The sequence below is a fragment of the Arctopsyche grandis genome, chromosome 5 (assembly GCF_051622035.1).
Source record: "Arctopsyche grandis isolate Sample6627 chromosome 5, ASM5162203v2, whole genome shotgun sequence".
Taxonomy (NCBI): Eukaryota; Metazoa; Arthropoda; class Insecta; order Trichoptera; family Hydropsychidae; genus Arctopsyche; species Arctopsyche grandis.
Window position 1 is genome coordinate 11,699,476 of NC_135359.1, and position 27,596 is coordinate 11,727,071.

General features: G+C 32.7%; 1 protein-coding gene across 1 annotated transcript; it reads right to left on the minus strand.

Annotated features, from left to right (window-relative positions):
* Positions 1-40: 40 nt before the first annotated feature.
* Positions 41-27,447, minus strand: Cad89D (cadherin 89D). Its single transcript, XM_077431605.1, has 22 exons — positions 27,435-27,447; positions 26,506-26,533; positions 26,018-26,125; positions 25,190-25,396; positions 24,086-24,201; positions 14,347-14,549; positions 14,139-14,267; positions 13,824-14,016; positions 13,541-13,699; positions 13,273-13,406; positions 12,563-13,187; positions 12,334-12,492; positions 11,822-12,002; positions 11,573-11,742; positions 8,668-10,826; positions 7,912-8,121; positions 6,330-6,499; positions 6,175-6,243; positions 5,894-6,097; positions 3,917-4,261; positions 3,526-3,651; positions 41-617 (listed from the first exon to the last, which is right to left on the minus strand). The coding sequence occupies exons 1-22, from the start codon at positions 27,445-27,447 to the stop codon at positions 41-43; spliced, it is 6,285 nt and encodes a 2,094-aa protein (XP_077287731.1).
* Positions 27,448-27,596: the final 149 nt, after the last annotated feature.

Here is a 27,596-nt window from a genome sequence, read left to right on the forward strand (position 1 = left end):
TTAGTCGTTAACTTAGATAGTAAAATATTCACAATTTTGTTTACATTGGACGAGCTATGACCAGTTTTTCACTGCCCTGTCTCCTCATGATGGCTGCAGCTGCAGGCGTTGCCACAAAAACTGCTTGTTGACTGCTCAATTCCAACAATTTAGAGCTTCCCTTATTCAGGCTGGACCTTCTGCTATCACCCCTCAAAGTTTCTTTTCTAACATTGTCCTCAGTTTCGCTCTGGTCATAGTCGACCACAGGCTCTACAACGCCTACGTTTGTCCCGTTCAAATACGTTGACGTGTGCAGATGGGCGTGAGGATGCAATGGCAGGACGACCGGATTCATATTCGTCTGGGATCTTCTTATTATATTTTGTGGATTGAATTCAGATTTGACAACTATTCGTGGCGAACTTTGAGTAAGGTCGTCGGCCAGCGGGTTATTGTACGTCGTTGTTTTGTTTCTGCGCTTTGACAGTATGGACTTTTGGTTTTGCTTTTTGATTATTGACGAGTGCAAGCTAAAAGGCTCGCAGAAAGATTCTTTCGTACGAGAATTGTGCTTGAAAGACTTTCTGGTCAATCGCTCATTGTGTGATGATTTTAAAGAATCTTCGTAACTGCCGCTGCAACAATCGAAAGCCCTATTGTGGATTATAATAAAATCGGTTGGATTGCGTGATCAAAAAAGTTCTAGCTATTATTTTTTATCAACAAGCTACTGAAATTTAAAATAAAAAGTCACTATGTGACTAATCTTGGATAAGAAATACTTAAAATACTAAAATTTTAATTTTCAAATATACTTTAAATCACTTTAACACAGTATAGGTATTTCTCATTCAGAATCTTGTGATTTGTTTGAAACAACCAGTCTCCAATTTTATATGGATTATCAGTCATTTGATTACAAAGGTTAATTTAAACTAAGTATTTCAATTATTATAGTTTGAGAAATACGCACTTCTACATAAGTTGATGAGTTTAAACAAAAATTGAGGAATATATTTTGTGAAGAACCCTTTTTAAAATTTTAAAAGTAAATATTTGATATATTAAGTAAAGTCTAATAAATTTAAATTATAAAAGCACTTTTTAATTTCATGCTTTTACTGAAATTATTTCTAAACTGTTATGATGATATGTGTATATATATAATATTTTGACCTTCTGAGCATTGCTGAAACTTTTTGTTAAAGCATCGCTAAAACTCTTTTGATCACCTCACATAATACTCAAATTTATTTACAAAATTACTTATATACGAGTATACAAACGCTTCGGTAAATCGTACCCAAAACTTTCACTCATCAGCGTTAAAGGATTATGTGCTTAAAAGTTTCAGGTCAAATGTTTCCACCGTTGCGTTGGATTATTTATACACAGGATTAAATACACGCGAAATTTTCACGGCTTTTTATTTTATAAGTGATGATGCGAATTAGCAAAGCGTTGGTGCACTCTAGAGAGAAGCCTTGGATGATATTTACGTTCTGGTTAGTTTATTTTTTCCCCGTCAAGCACCAGTTTTGCTGCTACTTTTGATGCCTCCAACCGTGGTCAAAGCAAAAAGCATACTGCTGATAGTAACTGCAAAATATCATACATAATCCATTGACTAGTATATAATACTATTTTTTAAAGAGAGAAAATGCGAAGCTTAAGGTCAAAATGTTCCATAGTATGCGTTTTGTTATATGAGAATGTATGATATATATGTAGTATATGTACAATTTTTAGATACTTTACAATGAAGGTCATTTTTAAAACACATTTTTAAAACATTATATAGTACATAACAATCTAAAAAAAATAATACATTTATAATATGTGCAATATGCAAGCTTCTGATTGTTTATATGTAAATATGTAGGTGAGAACATTATCGCAATAAATAATTTTTATTTCAAAATATATTTAGTATAATACACTGTTTAATAATTTAATATTAATATTCTTAGTATTCAACATGATCGGTGGATACATCGGAATCATAAGATCCAAATCAATTATTCCAAGTGGAGCTTGTATGAGTGGGTTGCCTTCGTACGAATTTCCCATTCAGCAAAGGTATTTTCATTTGCGTGCATTTCAAGGGTTCGATTAAATCGGCATTATTCCAACCCCTTATTTTTATTAAAATTCTGAAACTGGTCGTAATTTTTAATACACTAACGGTAGACTTCAAATCATTCACAATACCTTATTGTTTGATGAAACTAAATGAGATCTGATACCTATCAAATATACATACATACATATATGTAATGTAATAAAACGTATGTAAATATTAAAATATGAGCTGTTATATTTGAAAGTGGCATACGTCCATTTTCTTCATTCCGAGAAATATTTTACAAAATATTATATAAAATGTTTTGCGTTTAACAATATTTAAAACTACTGGTGGCTTGTTATACGTTTATTCTGCTTTTCCGAGATTCTATACTCATCGAATTAAAATCAGTGATAACAATTTGGAAATTAAAACAAACAGAAATAGTGTTTTTGGAATTGAAGATTTGTCTTCCCCCACTTTCAAATATATCGGCTCGTATATACATACATATGTAGTTTGTTAGTGGCATATATAATTATTTACAATTTCACAGTGTGTTTATGGTACAATTCACATTTTCAGCGAACCTTATACAATGTCAAATAACTGGAAAAACATATCCCTGTATGATAAAAGAAAAAGTTCGTGTGATATCTATTGTCAAAGTGAAATATTGATCGGGCTTCCGTCCGGCAAACTGCCCCTACGAAAATGTCAGTAGCGCACAAAGCTAGCATAAATGTCGAAATAATAAAAAATAATTATATCAGGAGTGATTATACTAGAACTACTTCGAATTTTTCCCGTTTTTGAAAAATACATGTACGTAGTTTTATCCTCACACGTTTTGACAATTTCTCAAAAACGAATTTAATCAAAGCCAATACATAGTCGAAAAGAACGATTTCATTCAGGCGACTGTAATAAACGATCTCATGTCCGTTGCCATGTTCTAAAAGTAATAAATGTTATAAACTCTAATGTATACTGTCGAATGTCTGAACATTGTCTTTTAAAAAATAGCACTTTTATTGAAAAAATCACCCATAAATGTGGATGAAAAGATTTCACTAGGAAACTAGTATAAAAACTTTGAACTGTAAACACATCTAAAGCAGGTTCGGAATCTATAGGTAAAACAGTATCATTCAATTGTATATAGCAAAGAAAACACATATTACATATAGTAAAGTACAGGGTGAATGATCTCGAATAGTTCAAAAACCTTTGTATCAAACCGCATAATATCTACATTTTAATTTAAAAAGTTAATTGAAACATAATCCATTTTCCAGCATACGCAATAAGATTTCTTTGTTTTGAGTGTTTATGAAAGCTTTGAGATTTTTTTCTCAGCGTGGTATACTTTTGCTGTAATGTTTATTCAAATAATAATTTAAATTAGTGTTATATGTATGTACATATATCATTATGTACAAGTTCAAAGCTCAAAACAATTGTAATTTTATTATTACTTGCTACTATCTTCGGATGATTGTGTCGTCGATTGTCCACATGGACATCGTCCACCTTCAGCTATTCCCGAATCTTGTCCACTCGAATGAACCGAAGTGATTGATGTTTCCATTCCTCCATTTTTCCTGGAATTTTCATACAAAAAATATTTTTCCATCATCGATCAAAATTTTATGCTTGTATGGATGAGTGTAAGCTTAAATACTGTTAGAACCAAAAACTAAAGTACTCAATAGACTGAAAGACATATCAAATAATTTATCACATTTCAATTACATATAAATATAATATTGTTCAATTTTAAAATATCACATTTTTTTCTTCAACCTCATTGGGTTTTTTGATCAAAAAATTGTATTATAAATATAATATTAACTTATTATGACGTACCTCTTCTTTGTTCCAGTTCTTCTATTGTTAAAACGAATGCACGTGGCTTCGTGCTGTTTCTGTTGAAGATATGTTCCATTTCTATTACTTTCGCTTCCATATTGATTCTTTACGCATTTCTGATGAGCCTGGCCGAATTCTTCAATGGAATTGCCATGAGGACAAAGCTGTTTACCATTGTTGTGAGAATTTAGCATGTCCATGTATGAATCAGCCTCCCCGTAAGCTTGTGAAGTCTCTTGATAGGCAGGAGTTGATGGGAATAGGGAACCAATTTTGGCTAACTGGTCTGTCGAAAGACCCATTGCGTTCAAGCGCTGCTGGGAGAAGGCTTTATGGCGATTTCTACATAGGCGATAAAGAAAATTATACTTTTAGTCGAAGGATAAGATGATAAAACTACATAGAAAAGATTTTTCATAGTACTAAATTACTTATAGAGGAATATTATACATAAATTTAAGTATTATACATTATTATAGATTGAAAGAGTATAACAATTCTAAATTCAAGACAACATTTAAAAATCCATTATTAAAATGAAATAATAATAGAAAAAAATACAATCGTATTAAATCGACATATTGACGTAATACCGAAATATCTAAATTAAATTAAGAATTATAAACATCCCTTTTGATGATACGTGAATTGATATGCTAAGTGAACGTTGACCAAATATATAATATAAATATTTTTAGCTATTCAGTGAACATATATATAATGCAGATAAATATTAAGAAGCTATAGTATATGATATAAGAAATATTAGATTATTAGTATGGACCTGAAATTAGTAAAATATTAATAAAAACGTGTTATAAAGCCATGAAATCCTACAAAGCATGCATTGTGCAAAAAGTAGTGCAATGAAATGTGAAATAATACAACTTCAAAAAGTTTTTAAATAATTTATTTGATAACACGAGATACACGTTTTCATAAATAAAGCTTTATTTTTCGATGATAAAAAAAAATTAAAACAATTTGCATATGTTAAATATTTTTAAAGCCATTAATACCCTTATTTAGAATGAGAAGCCGTGCAATGTGCATTAAAAATTTACTTATATAATACATACTATTACGTGATGTTTCCGAATCTTTTCTCCATTCAACGTGTCGTTTTGAAATTAAGAATAACTTATTTATGTATTTGTATAAATACAATGTATTTTTAAATATTTATATTATTTACAAATGTAGACATAAAATAAAATATAATAAATAAACCCTAACCTGAAAAGTATATACACCTTATAATATTTGGATAAATAATACTTTCATTGAATCAAAATATTATATACTAATAAAATCAAACATTTTTAATGAGATTCTTAAGATGCAAAATATAGCATTGTTTTGAAATCAAAGTACACATACAATCGACGTATATATTCGTAAATTCGTTTAGCTTAAAATCGGTTATGTAAAATTCCGTAAAATTTTAAACCCTCAGTCCTATATATTTACAAAACATTTCACCTGTGAATGTACAAATGGACCAAAATCAACTACGCTTATTGATATTAGAAATTATTGTGTTTAAAATAAGCTGCGTAGATTTCCTTAAAATATTTAATATATTATATTATATAATATATCTTTATTTAGTCACTAAACGTTATGTTATGATTTTATATAAGTTATCCAGATATAATGTTAATTAAGCTAATTCCAAATATATCAGGTAATTATTTTTGGGCCACTTGTGTATAATCTTGTTAAATTTCAGTTTTATCGTATATATTACACATGCAATATATGATGATTATAAGCTTTGTTTCCACAAGATGCCACGTGATGTACACATATGTAGTTTTGTGAGAAGAATTTTAATTGCATGCCATTTGACCAAAGCTCGAATGAATTATTTATACAGAAATATATTTATAAGTGTGTTTTAATGTGCATTGATTATTATCGATTGTTTGTGCTTGAAGTACAATATGTTCATGCAGATTTTTCTAACGAAACCTTTTGGTTCTTCTGACGCAGACGATGCAAATGGCGGTCGTCAGGGCTCCCAAAAACACGATACAACCCAAAGAAACCACACCGAGTTCCAAAGCACTGAGTGTGTATCTTCCTTTGACGGGAGAAACGGTAGAACCTCCTACTTCTAAAATTTTATACGACGGAAGCTCGTGTCTTATGTCAGATTCTTTCAGAAGTAGAGCCCTACGTGTAAATTTTCAAGGTTATTCATACTAAATAATAATCATCAACATCATGTTAAAAAATTCAGCGATATATACCTTTGTAGTTTATCCATGTCTATTATCGAATTTGACGTTGGATCGACGGCATATATGTACATGTCGGTTCTGAAATGTTGTTTCAAGCATTCTTATCTAAATATAGTCTACATGTGTATTTACGTTTGGATATATTTAAAGTTAAATTAACTTACGCGCTTCCTTCGAGCATGCTTTTAGAATGCGACTCTAACTTTCTAACTCTCACATCCATTCCTGTAGCCGAAGTTAATATATTGGTAATGTTCTCCATGGCCTTTTCGACTTCGACGGGCTTGGCGGCCATTACGACCACAAGTTGCTTACTTTCGTCCAGTACGTATACCTGTAAAATGGACCAAAATGGCGAATCTATCAATAGTTGGCCTTTAATGCCTCAAAATTGTTTATTATATAATACAAAGCGTGGATCTATCATAATGCTACATAATGTTTATTTTAAGGTCAATCTTCATATAATTAATTAAAGATCATGAACAATTTTCATATAACGGTTATAAAAGCAAAGGTGACGACGACTACACATTCACAAAAATGAACTTTGAATAATTTTTTTTCCATTTTGTTTCCCTGTGTTTAAATATGAATCTTGGCTTAGTTTTGTTCGATTCATAAGTACAAGCATAAATTATAGTAAGAATAATCGTAAATTATAGTAAGAATAAGGCTTCTATTATAGTAAGAATAATCGCTTTCACAGTATCAAAAACTTTTACTGGTTTTATTCTAAATGAAATTATGTAAGTGGTCACACATACATCTGTAGGCACCTTTGTTTTTATAGCCATAATATATACATATGCATTTTTGCGATATTTTAACGGGAATTTGTCAAATAAATAATTTTGGGCTGCTTTATAAACTTCATATGATTTTTTAATATTTTTTGTTTTTAAAATAAAGATACATATGTATGTAGATGCCGAAGAAAGCTTTAAACATTTTGTATATTTGAAATAATAAGAGGAACATTAATAAAATGATAATGGCCGTTGTGAGCGTGGAGCATTTTGTATAGGAGTTTCTAGCGAAACGAAGACCTTAGATTTAGATTAATCAATCAAAAATAATCAAACTAAACGAATTAAACTGCAATAGATGATTACTGAGCGTTTACTTTTTGAATAATGTCAAAAACATGACTATTTTAAAAAGATATGTACATATACATACATATATAGGAAAAACCCACTTTTGTCGAGAAAAACCAATTAGTTGAAGATTGAAAATTCAAAATTTGCATTTTTTGTCAATTTGTATTCATACATGTCATTTTATCACATTTTATTTTAAAAATACATTTTTTTAATATGCACTTGCATATTCAAAGTGCATTTATTCTCGTCAAATTCCCAGTATATTAATTTCATTCTTGATAACAACAACGGAAAGATCAAAGCCTCAAACAGTTGACCTTGAAACAGATGCCCATCAATTCTGCTCCAAAAATCACCACAAAATCGTTTTATTTTGTTTCAGACGACCATTTTGGCGTTTCCTATTAACCGCTACTTGTGTTTCGTTTTATTTTTTTCCTTTTTTTTCGAATCGAGTCACACTAATGGCCACTTTGGGGCCTTAGTCTCTTTAATTGTATTGCCAACCACTAACCTTGTCGAATCGCAATCTGCCCATCCCACCAACGAAATGGGTCGCTAGAAAAATTAGTGGAATCCGATCGGGGACAACGCGTGTATCTGCTTATATACATATATAAATTGGAAAACAGCTACTTACGAAGACGTTGGCAATGGCCGATTTGCCATCATCGGCCCCCTGTCTGTCCGTGGCCTTGACGTCAAAGCCGAAGACTTTACCAGCCTCCCTGGAGAAGGAAGCCACGGCTCTCACTTGGCCACTGACTGGATCGATACCGAATCTTTGGGATTGGTCGTTTAGGATTTGATAGCGCACGTCGGAATTTATACCGAGGTCTGGATCCGAAGCCTGTGGAGATAAAACCATAAATTTTAAAATGTTTGTGTACGGTTTTTCAAGTATTTTTACTTCAAGCGATCTTATCTCTTTATTATCGAAAAAGAGTGCCACTTACATACATACATACATACATGCTGTATGTACATGCTACATATATAAATTCGTGGTTTACCTTAAGTTGTGTAAACTATGAAATTTTGAATTTAAATATAGTACATTTTATACAAATTAGATTAATTTTTAAATTAAAATCCCATGTCATTATAGATTTTCAAAATGAACATTTTTCAATAACGTAGAACTTTATACACATAAAGCTGTAGTACTTGAAGGGTTAACGATTCATATACAAAAAATTACATTATTAATGGTCAAAGTTTTACTTGTTAAAGTGTGTAGTTAGAAGTGACAAACATTGCTTGATATATTATAGGGGGATTAATTGATTACATTCCATATACATATATATTACATTTAGTTTTCGATGTATACATTTATTTTTATATTGCGATATATTAATTTAATTTAAACATTAAAAGTGATGAAAATAAATACCTGTAACTTCAATATTTCATATCCAAAGCTAGCTGTCGTGGGTATGGCAGCAACTATGGGTCTTCCGTAGATAGTAAACCTCGGAGCATTGTCGTTTACATCTTTTATATTAACAACGACTTTAACATCAGACCTTGCCAAACCCTCGAGGACTTCATCGGGTACCGGATATATCATATGAGGCAAATTCCTGCCCAATTTGTGCCTTTCAACCCGAACGACAAGTTCGTATTTATCGCGAATTTCACGATCGGGACTTCGCACCAAATATAAAGTGCCGTTGCGAGGATCGACTATAAACATTTTTTTCATCTCATATTTATCTTCGCTTACAATTGAATAGCGCATCTTTTGGTCTTTGTAAAAATCAGTCACGTTCAAAGTCAAAAGCTCTACGGGTGTGTGAGAATTTTCCTCTATCTCAACTTCATAATATCTCTCGGCCAGAATAGGTTTGTCTAAATTTTCCACATCTTCGTGCACATCGCCTACTTTTAGCAGCACCAAAGCTGTTGAGCTCAAACTTGGGGAACCCAAATCCGAAGCAATTACTGTTATATTATGTTGAGTTTGAGACTCGTAGTCTAATTTGCCCGTCGTTGTAATTACACCGTCTTTGGAATCTATCGAGAATAAATTAGGCATGTTCTTCCTACGGGGTATGTCGAATAGTAAGAGACCATTTCCGTTTCCAGAAAAGTCTGAGTCGTTGGCAAAAACTTTCATAACTTTAGTGCCTATTGGAGAGTTTTCTTGTAAGGTCACTCTGTATACTGGAATCATCATCACAGATTCATAGTTGTGATTTGTGATTTCTTCGGCTTCTGGATGACTCCATTCGACCAGGTCATCGTAGCCATAGAATTTAGGCTCATTATCATTAACGTCTAAGACGTGAACTTCTACATTCACTGAAGAAGACATACGCTTTTCAAGTCCATTATCTTTGGCTAGGACTAAGAAGGAATAGTATTCCCTGGTTTCCCTGTCCAATTCTCCGTTTACGCTCAGAACTCCACTGAAGGGTGAGATCTCAAAAGGTAATTTCTCATCATCTGCTATAATTTTATAAGAAACATTCGCATTTTTTCCAAAGTCAGCATCAATAGCATCGACTTTTCCCAGAACTGTTCTCGAATATAAAGCTTCATTTACGTCAAAGTTGTACCAAGTTTTTCTAAAGACTGGAGCATGATCGTTTATGTCTTTAATAAAAATTCGGACATTGGCATAGTCCATAAGTCCTCCTCCATCACTAACGGAAATATTCAATCTAAATTCACACTCAGGGGGTAAAATTCTTGATATCACTATATCTCCAGTCTGCTCATTCACTATAAAGTATTGTTTGATGTGAAGTTTTCCAGGCATTATTGAGAAATTTGGTATGAATGCTTCTGAAACGGTCGCAAACTTTAAAACTGCATTAAACCCATCGTCCTTATCTTGCGCCGAAAGCTTCAATATTGTGGTTCCAACAGCTACAGTTTCCGGAATTGAAATCAATGGACCATATATAGCCAAAGAATCTATATATTTATTTAGAGATCTAGGAGTTGACATTTTAATACCATCAGTACCTCTAGTTTTCCTTTCTTCAATCAGTTTAATTCTTGAAGATGCATCGTCATATTCCAAAACTTCTATTCTTTCTTCAGACGGAATTATTATCCGTTTAAATTCAGGCGCATTATCGTTCTCATCTATTACCTTAATAGTTAGTCTGGTTTCCGAACTTAAATTGCCTTTATCTTTGGCTACGATTTTCAATTTATACATTTCTTTTTCTTCTCTATCAATAGTATCTCCTCTGAAAAATACCCTTCCCGACAATTTATCGACTTCAAACAACTTATTTCCATCACCGTAGATTGCGTATGAAAATTCGGAATTTGTTCCAGAATCGGCATCCTTTGCCAGGATAAAATTCGTCATATTCACTTCTGTATTTCGAGCGGAGTTTTCTAAGATTGAGCCTTCGTATGCGTTATGTTCGAATATTGGAGCATTATCATTATCGTCATCGACTATTATGGTAACTTGATATATTCCAGCTCCACTTATCGCCCCTTTCGTATATTCAGCTATTACTGTTAATCTGTAGACTTCTCGTTTTTCCCGATCCAAGCCTCTCTGAGTGTACAACGTGCCATCTTGACCTTTTAAAAATATTATATATATTTTTTTAATTTAGTTTAAATAAATTTGATGCAGATAGGAGACATTATGGTCAATAAAATGAAATAAAAAACTCTTAATTGCTCATTATGTAATTTGTGACTGCATCAAATTTATGTAAGCCGTGTAGGGAAGACTGGGGACAAACGTAACAAAGGACAATAGTAACAGTAGTGATATTTCGGTTATATAAATATATACATACCTACAAAGATAAAAGTGAGCATCAAATGAATGCTAAATACGTTTCAACCTGTCAATCAGTCGCCTGGTGGCATTACTGAACATTTTCGTGTCTACGCCGGTTTATTAATTTTTAGACACCCAAACTAAAGTTTTGCGTCTGACATATGTATGTATGTACATATATTTGTGAAAAGTAACTCTTTCTGAGTAAAGATATCTATATGCTATATTTCATAAAGTGGCTTAATTAAGCTTTAATTTTGAATTGATAAATTTTAATTTAGACCTATGTATGTACGCCCGACTAATTAGGGTTTATACTTTGGAATATATGGTTTATACTTTGGCTACATTTGTAGTATTATAAATGTAGTTGTTAAATTATAAAAAAATCCTAAAGTGAAAATCTTACTTTTGTCCCCGGTCTTCCCTATACTTATATTAATTAATCAATTATTGCGTTAACATGGGATGATGCATTTTGGCCAACCTTCTACGAAATTATATGTATCTATGTATTATTGAACGTATGAAATCTTACCTATAGCGATATCATCCGTGACGTCCTGTTGATTGGCTATAATAAATCTTATACTTTTAGACGAGCTATTCGAGAAAGCCATTGTACTATTCTGATAAAGGAGTTGACCTATGAGTGCGCCGGCCATATTTTCGCGCACGTGAAATTCGATAGGCGAGTTTGCAGCCCCCCTGAAACAAAACAAAACGATCAATATTTTCCCACATATGATGAAAACACCCTTAAAGAAGAAATAATTAGCTGTCTTACTTCATCAATATTCCCCTCTCATCTTCAGGATCGACGACGTGTATCGTAACGTTGGTGACGAGGGTCACCTCGTCTTTTTCTTGTGAGGCCACAGCTTCGAAGTCGTACAATGCCCTGTCGTATTTGGCCAATTCGTTTACGACAGTTATCGTGCCGGACCTCTCTTCGACGGCGAAAGGTACTAGGGAATTAAATTGATTTTTTAGCAGAAATATATGTGTCTAATTTTCGGCTGGTTGTGTCCATAAATTTCTAAAGATACGTGGGGTTTGTACACTGAACGCAAGAACAAATACGATTGCGTAGGTGGATTTTGGTCCCAACTGTCCTTTCGGCTTTAAGTACATACTAATATATATATATTGGATCGTTAATGTATTTTGGGTTTCACAACTTATTTATTATTCTTATTTATTCTTACTTTCTATTGCTAAGCTTCTGAAATATTTAAACCCATAAAGGTTGTGCTTAAAATGCATATTCTTACAGATAAATAATAAAATAAAACTAACCTCCTTCGTGATAACTATGAAGCAAATCATAAACGATACGATTCTTATCCATCGCATCATTAACTCTAATTTGGCCAACACTAGTTCCAACTCCTACATTTGCACCAACCCAAAACTCATATGGAGCGCCTATAAAATCAGGAGCTGATGGCTTTTGATCTGTAAGAACCAAAGCTCACATTACAAAATACAATAATTAATTTAGACTCAATTGAAAATTTCAACTCGCCTCTTTCAGGTGCGGTAACTTCGATCGTAACAACAGCCAGAGTAAATCTCCTCTCGCTGGGATTTGCCGGTTGATCTGAAGCTTCGATGAATAAGGCATGTCGCCCTTCAAGCAAAGGGGTTTCGACAACCGTCAAAGCCCCAGTTTGGGGGTCGACTTGGAATGGAGAAGTTATCGTTAAATTGCTAGTCTTTTGCAAGTCGTATAGGACCATTCCGTTTCGGCCCAAATCCGGATCGACAGCTTTAACTTTGCCTATCAGGTCACCTAATTTGGCATTTGATTTTAAAGCGAACTCGTACAGATTACTGGGCAGGAAGATTGGGTTATTATCATTAGCATCGAGAAGGGTCACTTCTACATCTACAAAAGACATGAGTTCGTTGACATTAGAGCCAGAGTCAGGGTTGTCTTTGCTGACGCCTGCCTTGTCTGGAAAAACGTAAGTGGTTCGGTCGACAGCGTCTGGAGACTTTCCAGGATATGCTGGATTTCGTCTTCTTTTCGGAGTTCGATGATTGGCCGTCAAAGATGAGTTTTGAACTTTGCCTACGACGCTTGGGTTTTTCTCTTTGGCGAAAACTTTCATTTTTAAAGACGAATGCTGCTCGCGATCAAGTACGCTCTATAATAAAAAAAAATCGTTCATTTAAAATTGCATTTTTGTTTTTAAATTTGTTTTGATTATTTTTTAATATGAGAGTAAAAACCTGATCTCTGACTGTGAGCCATCCAGTTCTTGGATCTATGGAAAAAGCTCCATGTTTATCTTCCAATTGATATGTAAACTCACCATTATCTCCTTGGTCTTTGTCTGTTGCAATAACTTGAAGTACACTAAAACCTGTAAATTAATACAATAGAATAACACATGAAGAGGTGTTAAGACGAAAATACTATTGAAATTATTTACAAATAAAATTTTCGTTTTATTTTCAATTCAATTATTTTCATATTTATTTAAATGGCAATACGAACCATTTGGAAGATTTTCGACAATACTAATATTGTAAAAGTCGACTTCAAACTCAGGCAAATTATCGTTCAAATCCAAAACTTCGATTTCGACCCTCGCCAAAGCTGTTTTCAATGGATTATCAACCTGAGAAGCTTGGATTTGCAACACGAAATTGTTTGCTGAAAAAATTTTGAATACACGTCAAGTCTTCAATAGAATTAGATTCAATAGAATTAAATACACATTTTCAATCTTTTATTTTTTACAATTATTATAAAAAAATATGTGTTGTAAAACTAAAACCTGGAAGAGTTCTTTCATTGTCCAAATCGATTTCTTTCTTGAGAAACAAAGATCCATTATGTGAGTCTAACGAGAAGAGATGACGTTCATTACCGGAAATTAGATCGTACCTCAGCTGCGTGTTTATTCCCGTATCCTGATCGAAAGCTTCAATCGGTGGTACAAAAACTAACTCTTTGTGAATCCTTAAACCCTAAAAATTACATTAAAAAATTTAAATCCCTCCAAATAAAGCGTTTCTGTGTGAAAGATAATTTATTTCAGGACCTGATTGTATAATGATAAATTTTATGAAGAGGATAATTTTCAACGTACCGTCAAAGGATAGAATTCAGTAATTTGCGTCCTGTACACGTCTTCAGTAAAACGGGGACTCAGATCGTCGTTATCTTGCACGGTAACTACTATAGTGGTGTTGGTGCTCTTGGCCGGCGATCCACGATCCTGTCAAGTATAAAAATGGCCAGTTAATTAATTATCCCTGGCTTGTGAAAGTTTCAAGTGTAATTAATTGTCGCCTCACGGTAGCCATGATCGTCAGAGTGAAATTCTTGTCTCCGGTGTCGAAATCTAGAGGTTTTTTGACTGCCAAAGCAGCCTTGTGTGAGCTTTCCAGGGCGAATCTTCCTTTTTCGTTTCCGTGCACGATAGAATACTGCACATCCGAGTTGGGAGTGTTTGGCTTATCGCGGTCAAAAGCTTGAATCCCTTTGAATATCGTAAGCCCTAGAATGAACAACAAAACTTTCAGTTGCACGTTCAAGTACGGACGGTGTACAAGCAAAATGGACTAACTCCAAAAGCAGTCATATTGAGAAAAAATAAATTATAACTATTTTCTAATAGTATATTTAATTTTAAAAAATATATACTGATAAAATATATATCTAATCAATACATTAAAACTTTTTCTAAGAATTAAACCATTTTTTGTACGTATCCTGAATGCTTAAACAGCAGGATATTTAATATTATGATGCTGATAATACAACCATTTTATCAATTCAAGATTTTTCGTTAAAAAGTGAATTCCAATGCAATATTCGTTGTTGGTTAGTTTTACCAACACACTGTCAATATATTATATGTATGTACATACATATGAATGTATATCCGTGTTCGTTTTTGCATGAATGTCCTCTCACCGATAAGAAAATTTGTCGCACAGACAAAAGGGAGACGTTACGAAAACTAAAGATTCAATTCAATTCCTGGAAATATTGACTTATCAAATTTCAATTGTTCAATTTGGATTTATATGCTTTCAAAGTTCCACCCGATAGATTCATAAAAACGAAGAAATTTTTACTGAAGGTCAAACAAAGAATGAAGTTCATGAAAAACAGGTCAAAGAAAATTAATATAAAATTCAATTGCTTCATAGTAACGTATACTTTGTATACGTAATATAATATTTCTTTGCATTTTTATGAAAGTTTGTTTTGAAATTATGCCAATATTAAATGTAATTAGTGGAAGAAGCTTTTAGTCAAAATTTGATTTATGCGTTTAAGTGTATTTTGGCATACGTAAAATAGAAAGAAACATACAAACTCACCTACAATGTACACACAATTGAAATGTAAAAATACTAAGAAATGTAGGTGTCGTTTCTTATTAACTATATTTTATTCAAAATGTATATACCTATAGATATATAACGAGAAAGTTAAAAGGCTACTTTCGTACATATGTATGTATACATACGTATGCTATTGGGTTGAAAATATTTTATAAAACTCTCTAGAATGCTTTTATTATGCATATAATCAACTTTTCTAATTCTATATTAGCCAGCAGTATGGATCGGTGGTTGCGTTTATATTTAGCACCGAAAGGGTTACCGGGTTCGATCCCTTGCTAATCTTTAATGCTGCTGGTCAGACTTGTACATTTGTGACTCCAAGTCGATAATTTCCTATCAGAGCTTGCAAATTTATCTGATTTCATTGTTGAAACGGTTCCTCCATCGAATTAGCAAAAACCATCCTACCCACTATGTCACAAATATCTGAATTTGATTTATGTACAATATGTTAAAATTTATATACAAGTCTAAATCCATAGATGTCTCTATGGATCAATTCATTAATTAATTAATTCAGCCTCTCGAAATACAGTGATTTATGTTAGTAATTAATTGCAATGTTAGTAATTAATTGCAATGTTAGTAATTAATTGTCTAAGAAGGCGCATTGCGGTTCACCTGTTAGCCCTTCCTGATGTATATTTTATTTTATTTTTACATAGATATATACCAGGAAGGCTTAACAGGAAGACCCCAATGCACCTTCCTGGACAATTAATTACAAACAATGCGGCATTTTATTATAAATCACTGTATTTCCAGAAGCTGAAGAACACGAAATAAAAATTAATTACAGAATTAATCCATTGAGACATCTATGGATTTTAGATTTGAACATAATTTTTACAAATTGTACATACAATAAATACATGCAGATGATTTGTGACAGCAGGAAAGATGATTTTTTGCCAATTTTGAGGAACCGCTTTAACAACGATGAGATAAAATTGGCAAACTCTGATAAGAAACGATCGATTTGGAGTCACAAATACCCCCAAATCTAACCAGCAGTATAGCGGATCGAACCCACTGATCACTTGGTGCTAACCATACACGCTACCATTAAGCCACACTGCTGGCTATCTATGTAAAATATAATATCATAATACTTTGTAATTTTTACTGATTATTCATGATCATTAATAAAATCAATGTACTAATGTTTTCATATGAGATAAGATTTATGTACCATATAGCAATTTAAAAAATAACTAACGGAAAATCCAAACATCGATTATCCATTCTAAAGCCATTATCATAAAGCTAGAGTTTTGAGCAAGTTAAGTCATTAAATATGGGTATTTACGACCGTTTGCTTTTGTGTGGCACGCGACTAATAGCTGATAGACAGGATCGAGTGTTCCCTTATCGTGACAAAGTGTAAGCGCAGCTTCCGTCCAAAGTCAGGGTCGCATTTTGACATTTTAGTGCCAGTCTTACTATACCAGATACATATATAATATATATACTATGTATGTAGTATGTAAGATGAAGACAGACATCTCCGAGAGAAAACACTTTTATAGAGGAAATCATGTGACAATAAAGCATTCGTGGCTGCTTACTTCGTATACTATGTACGACACTCGGATCTTAGTATCTGAGTAGTGTCACTTGTATTTTTTCCCTCCGGTTTTATTTTCCTGATTTTTCCCCCTCGGCCGTTTGTCAGAATATCCACTCTCCGGAAATAAAATGAATCAGTTTATTTATATGCGTGTAACCTCTGCGCTCGGGGTTTAAGGACAAGGTTCTAAAATTATAGTTAATCTTATTTTATTCATTTTGTGTATTAGTAGTAAGTGCCTGCTCTGTTTTATTGACGTGACGTTGCTGCTGTCCAAAATTGGCTTGTGGTATTCAGTACAAAAATAAAACAACAAAAGAATAAATTTAATCACCTGAATCCATTGTATTATATGTAAATATCTATTTTTTAAAGCATTCCTAATATATATCGACTTAAAAAAGTATTATATGTAATACTAGTATTGTTACCCGGCTTCGCTCGATATTTATGATATAAACCGCTTAAACATGGCCAATTTAATAGTAAACATTTTATTTAAATTTATTTTAATATTCATTTGTTCGATGACGTCACGGTTTTGTGAACCAACAATAGTTACATATATACATACATACATAAGTAGTTACATACAAAGTCTCATTCGAAATTATATATTAGATTATTATTTATTTTAATACCTATACATTGCTTGATAGCATTTCATTAAATCATAAAGCAGTAGAATTAGTAAATAATTATTTATATTTAGGTCAAATAATAGACATGTCCGGTAGTAAAGACGAAGAAATAAAGATACTTATGAAATTAGGATGGAGTGCATTTGGACGAACGAATGCAGTTTTTAAATCAAAAATGCCACATACATATTAAACGCTAAGTTGATACACAAAGTCCAATACACTCAAAGAAGTATGGAACGTTGTTTCCTTGGCATAACGAGGAAAGATAGGAAACGGAATACGTGGGTGAGAAGTATGAAAAGGGTTGTGGATATAGTCGATAGAGTGAAGAGATTGAAATGACAATGGGTGGGCCAAGTGGCTAGAAGAATAGACGAAAGGTGGAAAAAAAAAGTGCTAGAATGGTACCCGCAGTGGTGTAGTCGGGCCTGGTCGGGGCAGGTCGCCGCCCTGGCAATTTCATTGATATGAAAATTGCTTTATGAGTAAAATTAAAAATATTTTGGCTTATATTAAAAACACCTGAGACGAGAATAATAAGAGGCGACTTAATCGAAGTCTTTAAAATAATAAATAATCATCATAATTGTCCATAATGTCGAAAATCTTTACGTTCAATGAAAACAATCATCTTAGAGGTCACACTTTCAGACTCCAAAAAGAAAAATCGAATAAACTGATCAGAGATTCCTTCTCTTCAAACAGAGTGGTAAAAGTTTGGAATAGTCTTCCCAACAATGCAGTAAATTCTGAAAACCACAATATTTTTAAAAACCAGCTAGAGATCTTTCTTAAGCTTGAAGATTTTTGTAATTATTCTTTTCCAATATCTTTTCTATATTTTTGTTTTCTTTTAGTTATTATATTAACGTCCCAGGTATTTTTATTCTCTTTTATCTTTTGGTAATTTCTCTTATTTCGTATTTTTTTCATGTTTACTTTTTTTTCTTTTATATTATTATTGTTATGAATATTTTTGTTTTTATTTTATTATTTATATTAAGTCAAACCCCATGGGTCTATTGGCTTTGCCGCCTTCCCCATGAATTATTAAATAAATATATAAAATTTCATTTTTGTATACCAAATATTGTGAGCAAACGCTCATTCTAACATTTGGTGACCACAACCGAAAAGTAATCTGAGTATATTCAAAACTTAAAAGACAACTTAAAAGACGTTTTGATGAAAATTTATGGTATTTTTTATCTACAAACAAAAGTTAAACAACTAAAACTTTGAAAGAAAACATTATTTGAACTATTAACCATACGCAATTGAGGATAGATAAAATAAGGAAACTCAGCTTAAATAAATAGTCATCTCTAAATTCACATGTTAAAATTTCATAGTTTTTTAACATACATATATATGGTTTTGGCATTGCTAAAAACAAATGTTGCTGTTGATACACAAACACGGGTTTGAAAAATCAAAGATGTTGAATAGGATGTATGGAAGGAAGTTTTTAGAAAATATAAAAAACATAATAATTTCAACAAGAATATTTGTTAATTGGAATTTGATTTTTTAAAATAATATTTGAACTACCAATATAAGGATATATATTTTTTAATTAATGAAAAAAGAGGGGGGCTCATTAAAATAAAACACCGCCCTGGTTATTTTTTATTTAGCACTACTGGGTACTACTGGGTACCCGAGATAATGCAAACGCGTAAAAGCAAGACCGTAAGGAAGATGGGTAGACGAAGTTAGGAAAATGTGTGGGGTGAGATGGACGAGAGTTGCGCAAAATAAAGACCAGTGGAAGCGTGTTGAAGAGGCCTTCATCCAGCAGGGATGGCGAACGGCTATAGATTATGATAACATACATAGTACATCGTATGTTCCATGGCAGGAATTACTTCAAGACGATACATATGGTAAGACAATTTTTTATAATTACTCAAACATAACAGGACATAGAATATAATGGAAACGTCTATGGACAATCAAAACAAATATTTTTTATACAGCAAATTTACCAGAAATACATTATGTATGTAGCATTTTATAAGATTCAACAAATCCGTGATGCTAATAATTCGAATTAGTGAGAAACTGAGGGGAGGATACCGATTTATTGGATCCGTCACCACAATTGAGCTAGAAAAATCAGAAAATGCTAACAGGAAACGGTCGATCTGTATTTTAATAACCATAGTATCTAGCCAGGAACGTATTTGACTGGATCATGAATCCACGACCTCTCTACTGGTATGCAAAAACTACCAGTGCACTAGGTTGTGGCTTATATGAAAATACAAATATTTTTCCCAATCATACTATTTGATATGAAACACATGTTGCAAATATTCATATATTATATTTTTCAGAGGCTTTTCAAGCGAGGCCCGCGTTCTTGAAACTTAAATGGTATCAGTTGTAAATAATTGAGGCTGTAGGATGGTAATTTTGTGGAGGCCGATATCGAACATCGGCGCATGTATAAAAACCGATAGAGTTTTTACTATCGGGTCAAGGTCCTCGTCACATCCAATATCCTTTTATGGGGTGTGTGAGGGGGCCCTGTCCCGTCTCTCTCGATCTCTGGTAATAAGCTAAATTAAACAAGAAACTCGTCCCCGTAATGTTAAGGGGTGAAGGGCGCGAAACGCAATCAAGACGCACCAGTCAATTTCCACTTGATCGCACTGTCCTCGAATGCCATTCGCAAGGGAAGAAAAAACAAAATGGAGGGTTGACTTTCAGCTGTGAAAGCTTTCCCGTCGCCTCGGCCGTCTGTAGTCTGACAAATTGACGTGGGAAAACTCACATGTGCTCGTAATGCACTCTATTAGAGATACACAATGTTTACAGAGTGATAATTGAGCCAGTTTCATATATTTCTAGTCTATCTTCAAAAGTTCTGTCAGCGTTTGATACGCCTATTTTACACCAATCCTATAATACTATTAAATTAACGATAAAAAATCAGCATGTGTTGTATTTTAACCCTTTGACTGCTACAACAACGATAAATCGTTGTTTTGAAATCGGCGAAGATTGCTACGACGATCGTTGTTGACGTCATTAATTGTCGTATTTCAATACTTTCTGTGAGCCGACAGCGCATCAGTGGCACGAAACATTTTTTTTATACACGCATTTATATTTATTTTAATTAATTATTATATAAAATAAAATGACTACAGGTTTATAAATTCCAAAAACTTTATTTTATTACTTGCTCAATAATAAAAAACTTTAAATAAATTACATTAAATTACAATTAAAAAACAAGTATGACATGTACATCTTCACGTTCGATCCAGAATAGAGGCAGAGTTCTCTGTCGATGTTGGGTAGGGGAAGACTTTAAGGGGTGGCCAGCCCACAAAAATGTAAATAACGACCAGCCTTACAAAATTGCCCCAAAATTTAGTAATAAGTAAAATAAAATTAGTGAAAATAATCATTTGCAATATTTTAAATGTTCTGATAAGCAACTACCATGAAGTCCTTTTTGACATATAATGCATATAGTGCATGATCTTTTAACGGGACCACCATTCTTTCTACTGCAAACAACACAAACTTTTTCTTTGCGCTCAGGTAGTTTTCTAATTCCACCACTATTTATCTCAGGTGTATAAGATGAATTTTGTTTTTCAATCATCCAATTTTTTTCAATGGTCTCTATGATTTGAGATATGAATAGATATCTTGACAGAATTGGTTCATTTTTATTATTTTTATATATTATATATGAATTTACAATCATTCTAGAAATGATGCTAAAAACGACTTTTTTCCAATATTTAACTGTCCTTCTCTCATCCATATATACACAATTCATCATGTCTGACGTGTCTACACCACCCATGTATTTATTGTAAGTAATTATTGAAGATGGCTTCGTTATAGTCTGGACTTGACCGTGGATGGATTTCGTTATTGTGGTATTTTGTGCCTTTTCATATGTCGACAATAATAATACAGGTTTTCTATGAGATGGTTTATCACGATACCCCGTTATTAAAATTTCATTACTTCTGTAATGTTTAGCAGTCTTCACAGGCATTAATCTTTTAACTTCGACTGGGATCCCCAATCTATTCTTTCTTAATGTTCCCGTTATATAAGTTCCGAATTTGAAAAGATATCGCGCCAGAGGAATGCTAGTAAAAAAATTGTCGGTGATTAGATGGTAGCTTTTTCGGATACAACCACACATTTTGAGTAATTTTTTTACTGCAACATGCGCAAGTCCCAATTTTTTTATGGCTTGTCGATCTTCAGCACTTTTTGCTCCCCTATAGCAGAAGAATGCCATACAATAATTTGAAACTGAATCAGAGAGCATCCAAAACTTGATACCCCATTTATGGTGTTTTTTATTTGGCATGTATTGTAAAAGTTGTGTATGATTTTTCGTTCCAACTAGTGATTCATCGATAGAAATATATTGATGGGGTACGTAATGATGTTGAAATAAAGTATTCGCATGATCGACTAGAGGCTGAAATTTGCTACATGGGTCATATTCTTGATTATTTGAAGGATAAAAATTTTCATTATTCGTAAAATGTAAAAATTTTAGCAAAAGTATAAATCTGTCCCTTGCCATCATTTTTCCGAACCACGGAATGCATCTAGAATTTGTGGACCAGTATGATAATATATTTGGTCTTACAGTAAGACCCATTTCCATGATTATAGCAAAAAAAGCTTTCATTTCTCCCACTGTTGTCGGATGCCATTTTTTCACTCTTGAATGAAGAGACAAAGTGTTAGAATCGATATATTGTTGGGCATATCGATTACTTTCCATAACAATAATCTGCCATAATTCTTCGGTAAAAAATAAATTGAAGTACGAAATTGGCAACGCATCAGTTGGTGGTGGATATTTCGGGCCCGGGATTTCTACAAATGGTGGTAGTTGAGGATTATCGGATAAATCTTGATCCAAAAATACTTCGGCAAATGCTTCTTCAATTTCGGGTTCATCATCAGAGTCAATTTCGGGTTCATAATCAATGTCAATTTCGGGTTCGTTGTCATATAAGGAGTTATTACTTATTTCGCTTTCGTCACTTTCACTGTCCGTTATCATTTTGCAGAGTTAAAATAAATGGAATAGTAACAAAAAACAATAGAAATCCGCTTTCAATTATATAGGTCACGAGACGTCACGAATTCGTGCAATCAATCAAATGCAACTGAAATGCATACAAAATGTTTATGATACATGTTGAAAAATTATTTGATTATTTGAAACTTCGCATCCTTGTGTGTCTCGCTCACACGTAAACAATTAAAACCAAGAAAGAAAGAGAAAAAGACCGCTACCTGTTTCATATGTATTGCATGTTGTAAAAAGACATCGATGTCTAAAAATAGATTATTAAAAAAAATAATGCGTCGGGAAAACAATCGTCAAAACTTATTTAGTGTATATATGTATGTAGGTATCTCTTTCGTACGCACGCATTTAAAAGCAAGACAGAAAGAGAGAGCGCGAGTCCACAGCTGCTTCTTAAAAATGCATGTAAAGTATTTCAAAAATTACGCGCGTTCGGCGAAGTAAGTATGTAAAAAAAATATTATATGTATTTTTTTTCAAAATAATTACAAATGTTAGCATTTTTCGCTTGGACATTGAAAAACCTCGTAGCAGCCAAAGGGTTAAACGTCACATAATTTTAAAACAATAAAATTACAACTGAAAAATATTATTGTTCTTCGAAAGATGGACGCTTTAAATTTGAAAGTCTCTTATAATAATAGATTAATTTGAATCATAAATTCTAACACTAATTTAATGTATATTAATTTAATATTTACAACCCCTCGTCATCCACTTCTAGATGAAATCCTCTCCAACACGCTTCCATCAGTCTTTGTTTTGCGCAACTCTCATCCATCTCACCCCACACATTTCACTAATTTCGACTACCCATCTTCCTTGCGGCGTTCCTTTCATCCTTTTACATTCTCTTGGGTAACATTCTAGCACTTATTTTGTCCATATTTCGTCCATCCATCTATGTAGCTACGGAAGCGGCCCATTTCCATTTCAATCTCTTCACTTTCTCCACTATATCCACTACCCTTGTCATACTTCTCACCTACATATTTTCCTATATCTACTCGTTGTGTCAAGCATACAGCTTTCCATACTTCTTTGAGTGCATTGAACACCCAATTTCCGCATCCATAGGCCGTCACTGACAAAACTGACAAAAAAAATGATCGAAAATCTTTTTCTTCAAGCAAAGTGGCATTTTTGATTCACAAAACGGCGTTCATTCGCTCAAATGCACACCACCCTAATTTTTCGTCTCTTTATTTCTTCTTCTTTACTTCATTTCTTTATAAATAATTACTAACTATAATGTATATTTAAAAATATAAAATTTTAATGCTTAGTAAAAAATTCATTCAATTTATCCATTAGCTCTCAAGTTCTCAAGAGCAAAAATTGGGAAGCTGTGGTAAATGCGAGTTCACTAACCAATAGGTGTCAGCTCGTCCACGGTGACTTGATAAGGCGCCTCAATAAACCTGGGTGAGTGGTCGTTCACATCCTCCACGTACACGGTCACCGACAGGAAAGCAGATATCTGAAATTAGTCAAACAGTTAGTCTGAAAGCTCGCAGAAAAGTTCCCACCCTCCTTTTTCAGTGAACCAAAAAAAAATAATGAAACGAACAATAGATTAGCGTCCGTCTTCATTACGAGAGAGGACCTTTTCGTCCTTGCCACACCGATAAGAACGGATCCGTCCTTATTACCGGAATTAAATACAGACACTGACGTTGATTGTTACCGATTCCGACGCGGGTATCATTTATTTTCGTCTCCTGTACACTTTTCATCAATTTTTATGTTACAGCGCAGTTTATTGCGTTACCATACTGTACAATCATATCTATATTCGTAACTGGACTAAATTTGCATTTTAGTTTTAGGAGAATGGGCGTGGAACGTGTTGGGGTCGAAATTCACCGATGTAAATAATAGATAAGTGTAAATAATAGAACTTCCTTTGTGACGGTAGAAGGGTAGTAGTAACACGCGAACGAGTGGAACAGGAAATTGTGCTCAAGGGAAAAGCTTTCAGCGACCAATGGACCCTAAGGACTATGTTGGGTCATTTTGTGTTACGTAAGTTTGCTCTTCGATAAGTTTCGCAATATAATATTAATTTCAAATCCCAGTCGCGTGAAATAAAATAATAAATTTTAAAATTTTTGATTTTAATGATTAATAACGAAAATCTTTATAATGATCTCATAATTTATCTAAAAACATATTTTTAGGAACAAAATAAGATATCGAAACGTATAGTTTTTATAAGTTAGGTACTAAAACTATAAAAATAATGGAAAATTTATAAATTCATAAATTTTATAATGGCATCTATGAACTTTAATTGACACTAAAATAAATGTTTATTTAATTATACACATTTTAACATATACATTAACACACTTTAACATAATAAATTAGAGAGTTTTCGATTAATTAATTAATTATATTTTAAATTGTACAAAATAAATACTAATTTTAATATAATTAAATTATGTTTTTTGTAAAAAAATAAGTTTTTCGAATAAAGGTAAATTAAAAATTACCATATCCTCTCCATCGGCAAAGTCACATCCTAGTCGAAATTTTAACACATTTTGAGGACTATCTTGATCAACCAAATCTTCTAAACTCTGCGCCAAAACCACCGATACATGAGTTCTGTTTACATCTCTGTAGGTGAAGAACTGAGCATCCTCTTCCTTGTCAACTGGTTGGAGACTTAGATTCCGCCTGTATATTAAATATTAGTATATAAACAAAACTAGAGATGTCTATTTACAAAATTCTTATATATGTATGGTACATACATATTTACAATGCCCATATAATACAAATGTAGTTTAATTCAAAATATGCATATATAATATATACATGTAAATTCATGAGATATTAAAAACGAATAAATTTAACTGCACGGCCTTGTATGACAATGAGATAATAAATCGTTCGTCTATCCAAACAATAACAAAATTTTAAATCGTTCTTGACCCAACGATGCATTTCTAAATACAAAACTACGAGTAATAAATAATTGTATGCAAATGCATGTATGGATAGTGCACTGTAATTTTGCAACACTTAAAATAATAATAAATAAGCGGCTACGATCGTCAGTTGCAAAACATAGGAAATCATAATTGAGTAGTACACATACAGTGAGAGAACAGTTATGCTTAAGAACACCATTTCTAATCCGAAACGTCTTAACCTTTTTCCAACGGACTCTCGTCTAATAATTTACAATGAGATTTCACTTGCGATTGTGTCAAATTGAGACACTACCGAGCAATTAAATACGAATAAAATACTCGTTTGTGCATGTCAACGGTGACGTGACGCGATAATAATTACCTAGGATGAACTTCCAATCGCAACACCTCTCCGCCCACTCTCAAATTTTCTGGTATTCGGACGAATCTCAAATATTCACCTTGCGGATAGAATTGGCAACCTGTAACAAATCAAAACACACATTTTTCAGTTCAGTTCAGGTGTTATAAGAATATAATTCAGCGTCGAACCGTTTAATTTATCCGCTTATCATCAGTTACTGACTCGTACGCTTTCTTATTGTATAATTGATTGCGAATCAAAAGCATTAAATGAACAACAGTGAAAGTCTTCAGTATTATAAAATTATATACGGTGACTGACAGGTCCGAGAAAATTCCGAGTTGTGTCATAATCATAATCAAATGTGACTTTGTTAGAAAATAAACGCGATGAAAAGAAGTTCTACACTTTTTAATATTTAATGAATAATCTCAAACCAATTTTTCAAAATTAAATATTACATCATGTAATGTGCATTGTGTTTAATTCAAATGCTGAAGTTAGTATTACGTGTGCTAATTGAACAAAGCAAAACTTTATTAAAATTCACCAATATAAATTTCTTGAAATTTATTATGTAACTTTGCAACATACAAATACATAGATATATAAACATAAATAAATTTTCGCAATTCAAACTGATTACATGTGTTTAATATTATATGTAAATTTTAATTTTACAAAAAGATAATTTGTATTAAAAAAATTGACATAACAAGCATTGTATCAATGCTCGATGTACTCTAAATATTACGTCAATTAAAATAAAAGTGTGATGATGTTAATCGATAGAACATATTACTAATAATTAAGTTATATTTTCGAAATAAACTATACTAGCATCAAATTTTAAAATCTAAACTTGAAAAAATATTATGTAAAAATATGTTTAGTTTTATCAAAATCTTACTGACGACCTTGTACGTACAGAAGTACGACTATTATTGAATGAAAATCGCATAATCAGATTTACAATGAAAAAATTCAATGGCACATTGCATAAATACAAATAAAAAAAAAAACAGGTATCCAATGTCTAAAGCAAGGTAACGCATCCGACAGGGAATATCCAAATATTCCCATAGGCAAAACAATGAAGCGAATAAATAATTAAAATCTGCGACTACCTAACTATCTAACAAGTAAATTTCAATTAATAAATCGATCCGTAGAATTCACAATAGAAAATTCGCACGCAGCGCACATAATGAGTGGAAAAATTAAGGGAGTTTTCCGAGAAATTTTTTTGAAAGTCATGCCGTATTCAATAAATGTTCACTATGATTTTCTTCAGCCGGTGTACCAGCTGTACTACTGTTTATCAGATCAAAAATGCATTGTGTGCGAGTATTCGATCGGGGTCACTTGGGTTTTTCCCACGATTTGGTTTCGTTTTCGTACGTTTTCGACCATAAAAGCTTCATCGCATAAATACCTAATGTATCCATCTCACATATCAGTTTTCGCCTTTCGCAATATTGCTATGCAAAACTATGGGAATATAACCAATTTTGAACCGTACTAAACGGTATTTTGTTACTGTTAGCATTTATAATGAAATACTAAAATATTTCTCGGCCATTTCCACAAAACGCAA

Excerpts from the sequence above, each read along its gene's own strand:
- Cad89D (XM_077431605.1), bottom strand. Across the intron at positions 13,700-13,823 it reads CAATGAAAGAACTCTTCCAG|CAAACAATTTCGTGTTGCAA; the intron begins GTTTTAGTTTTA and ends AAATTTTTTCAG. Across the intron at positions 6,244-6,329 it reads AGCATGCTCGAAGGAAGCGC|AACCGACATGTACATATATG; the intron begins GTAAGTTAATTT and ends ACAACATTTCAG.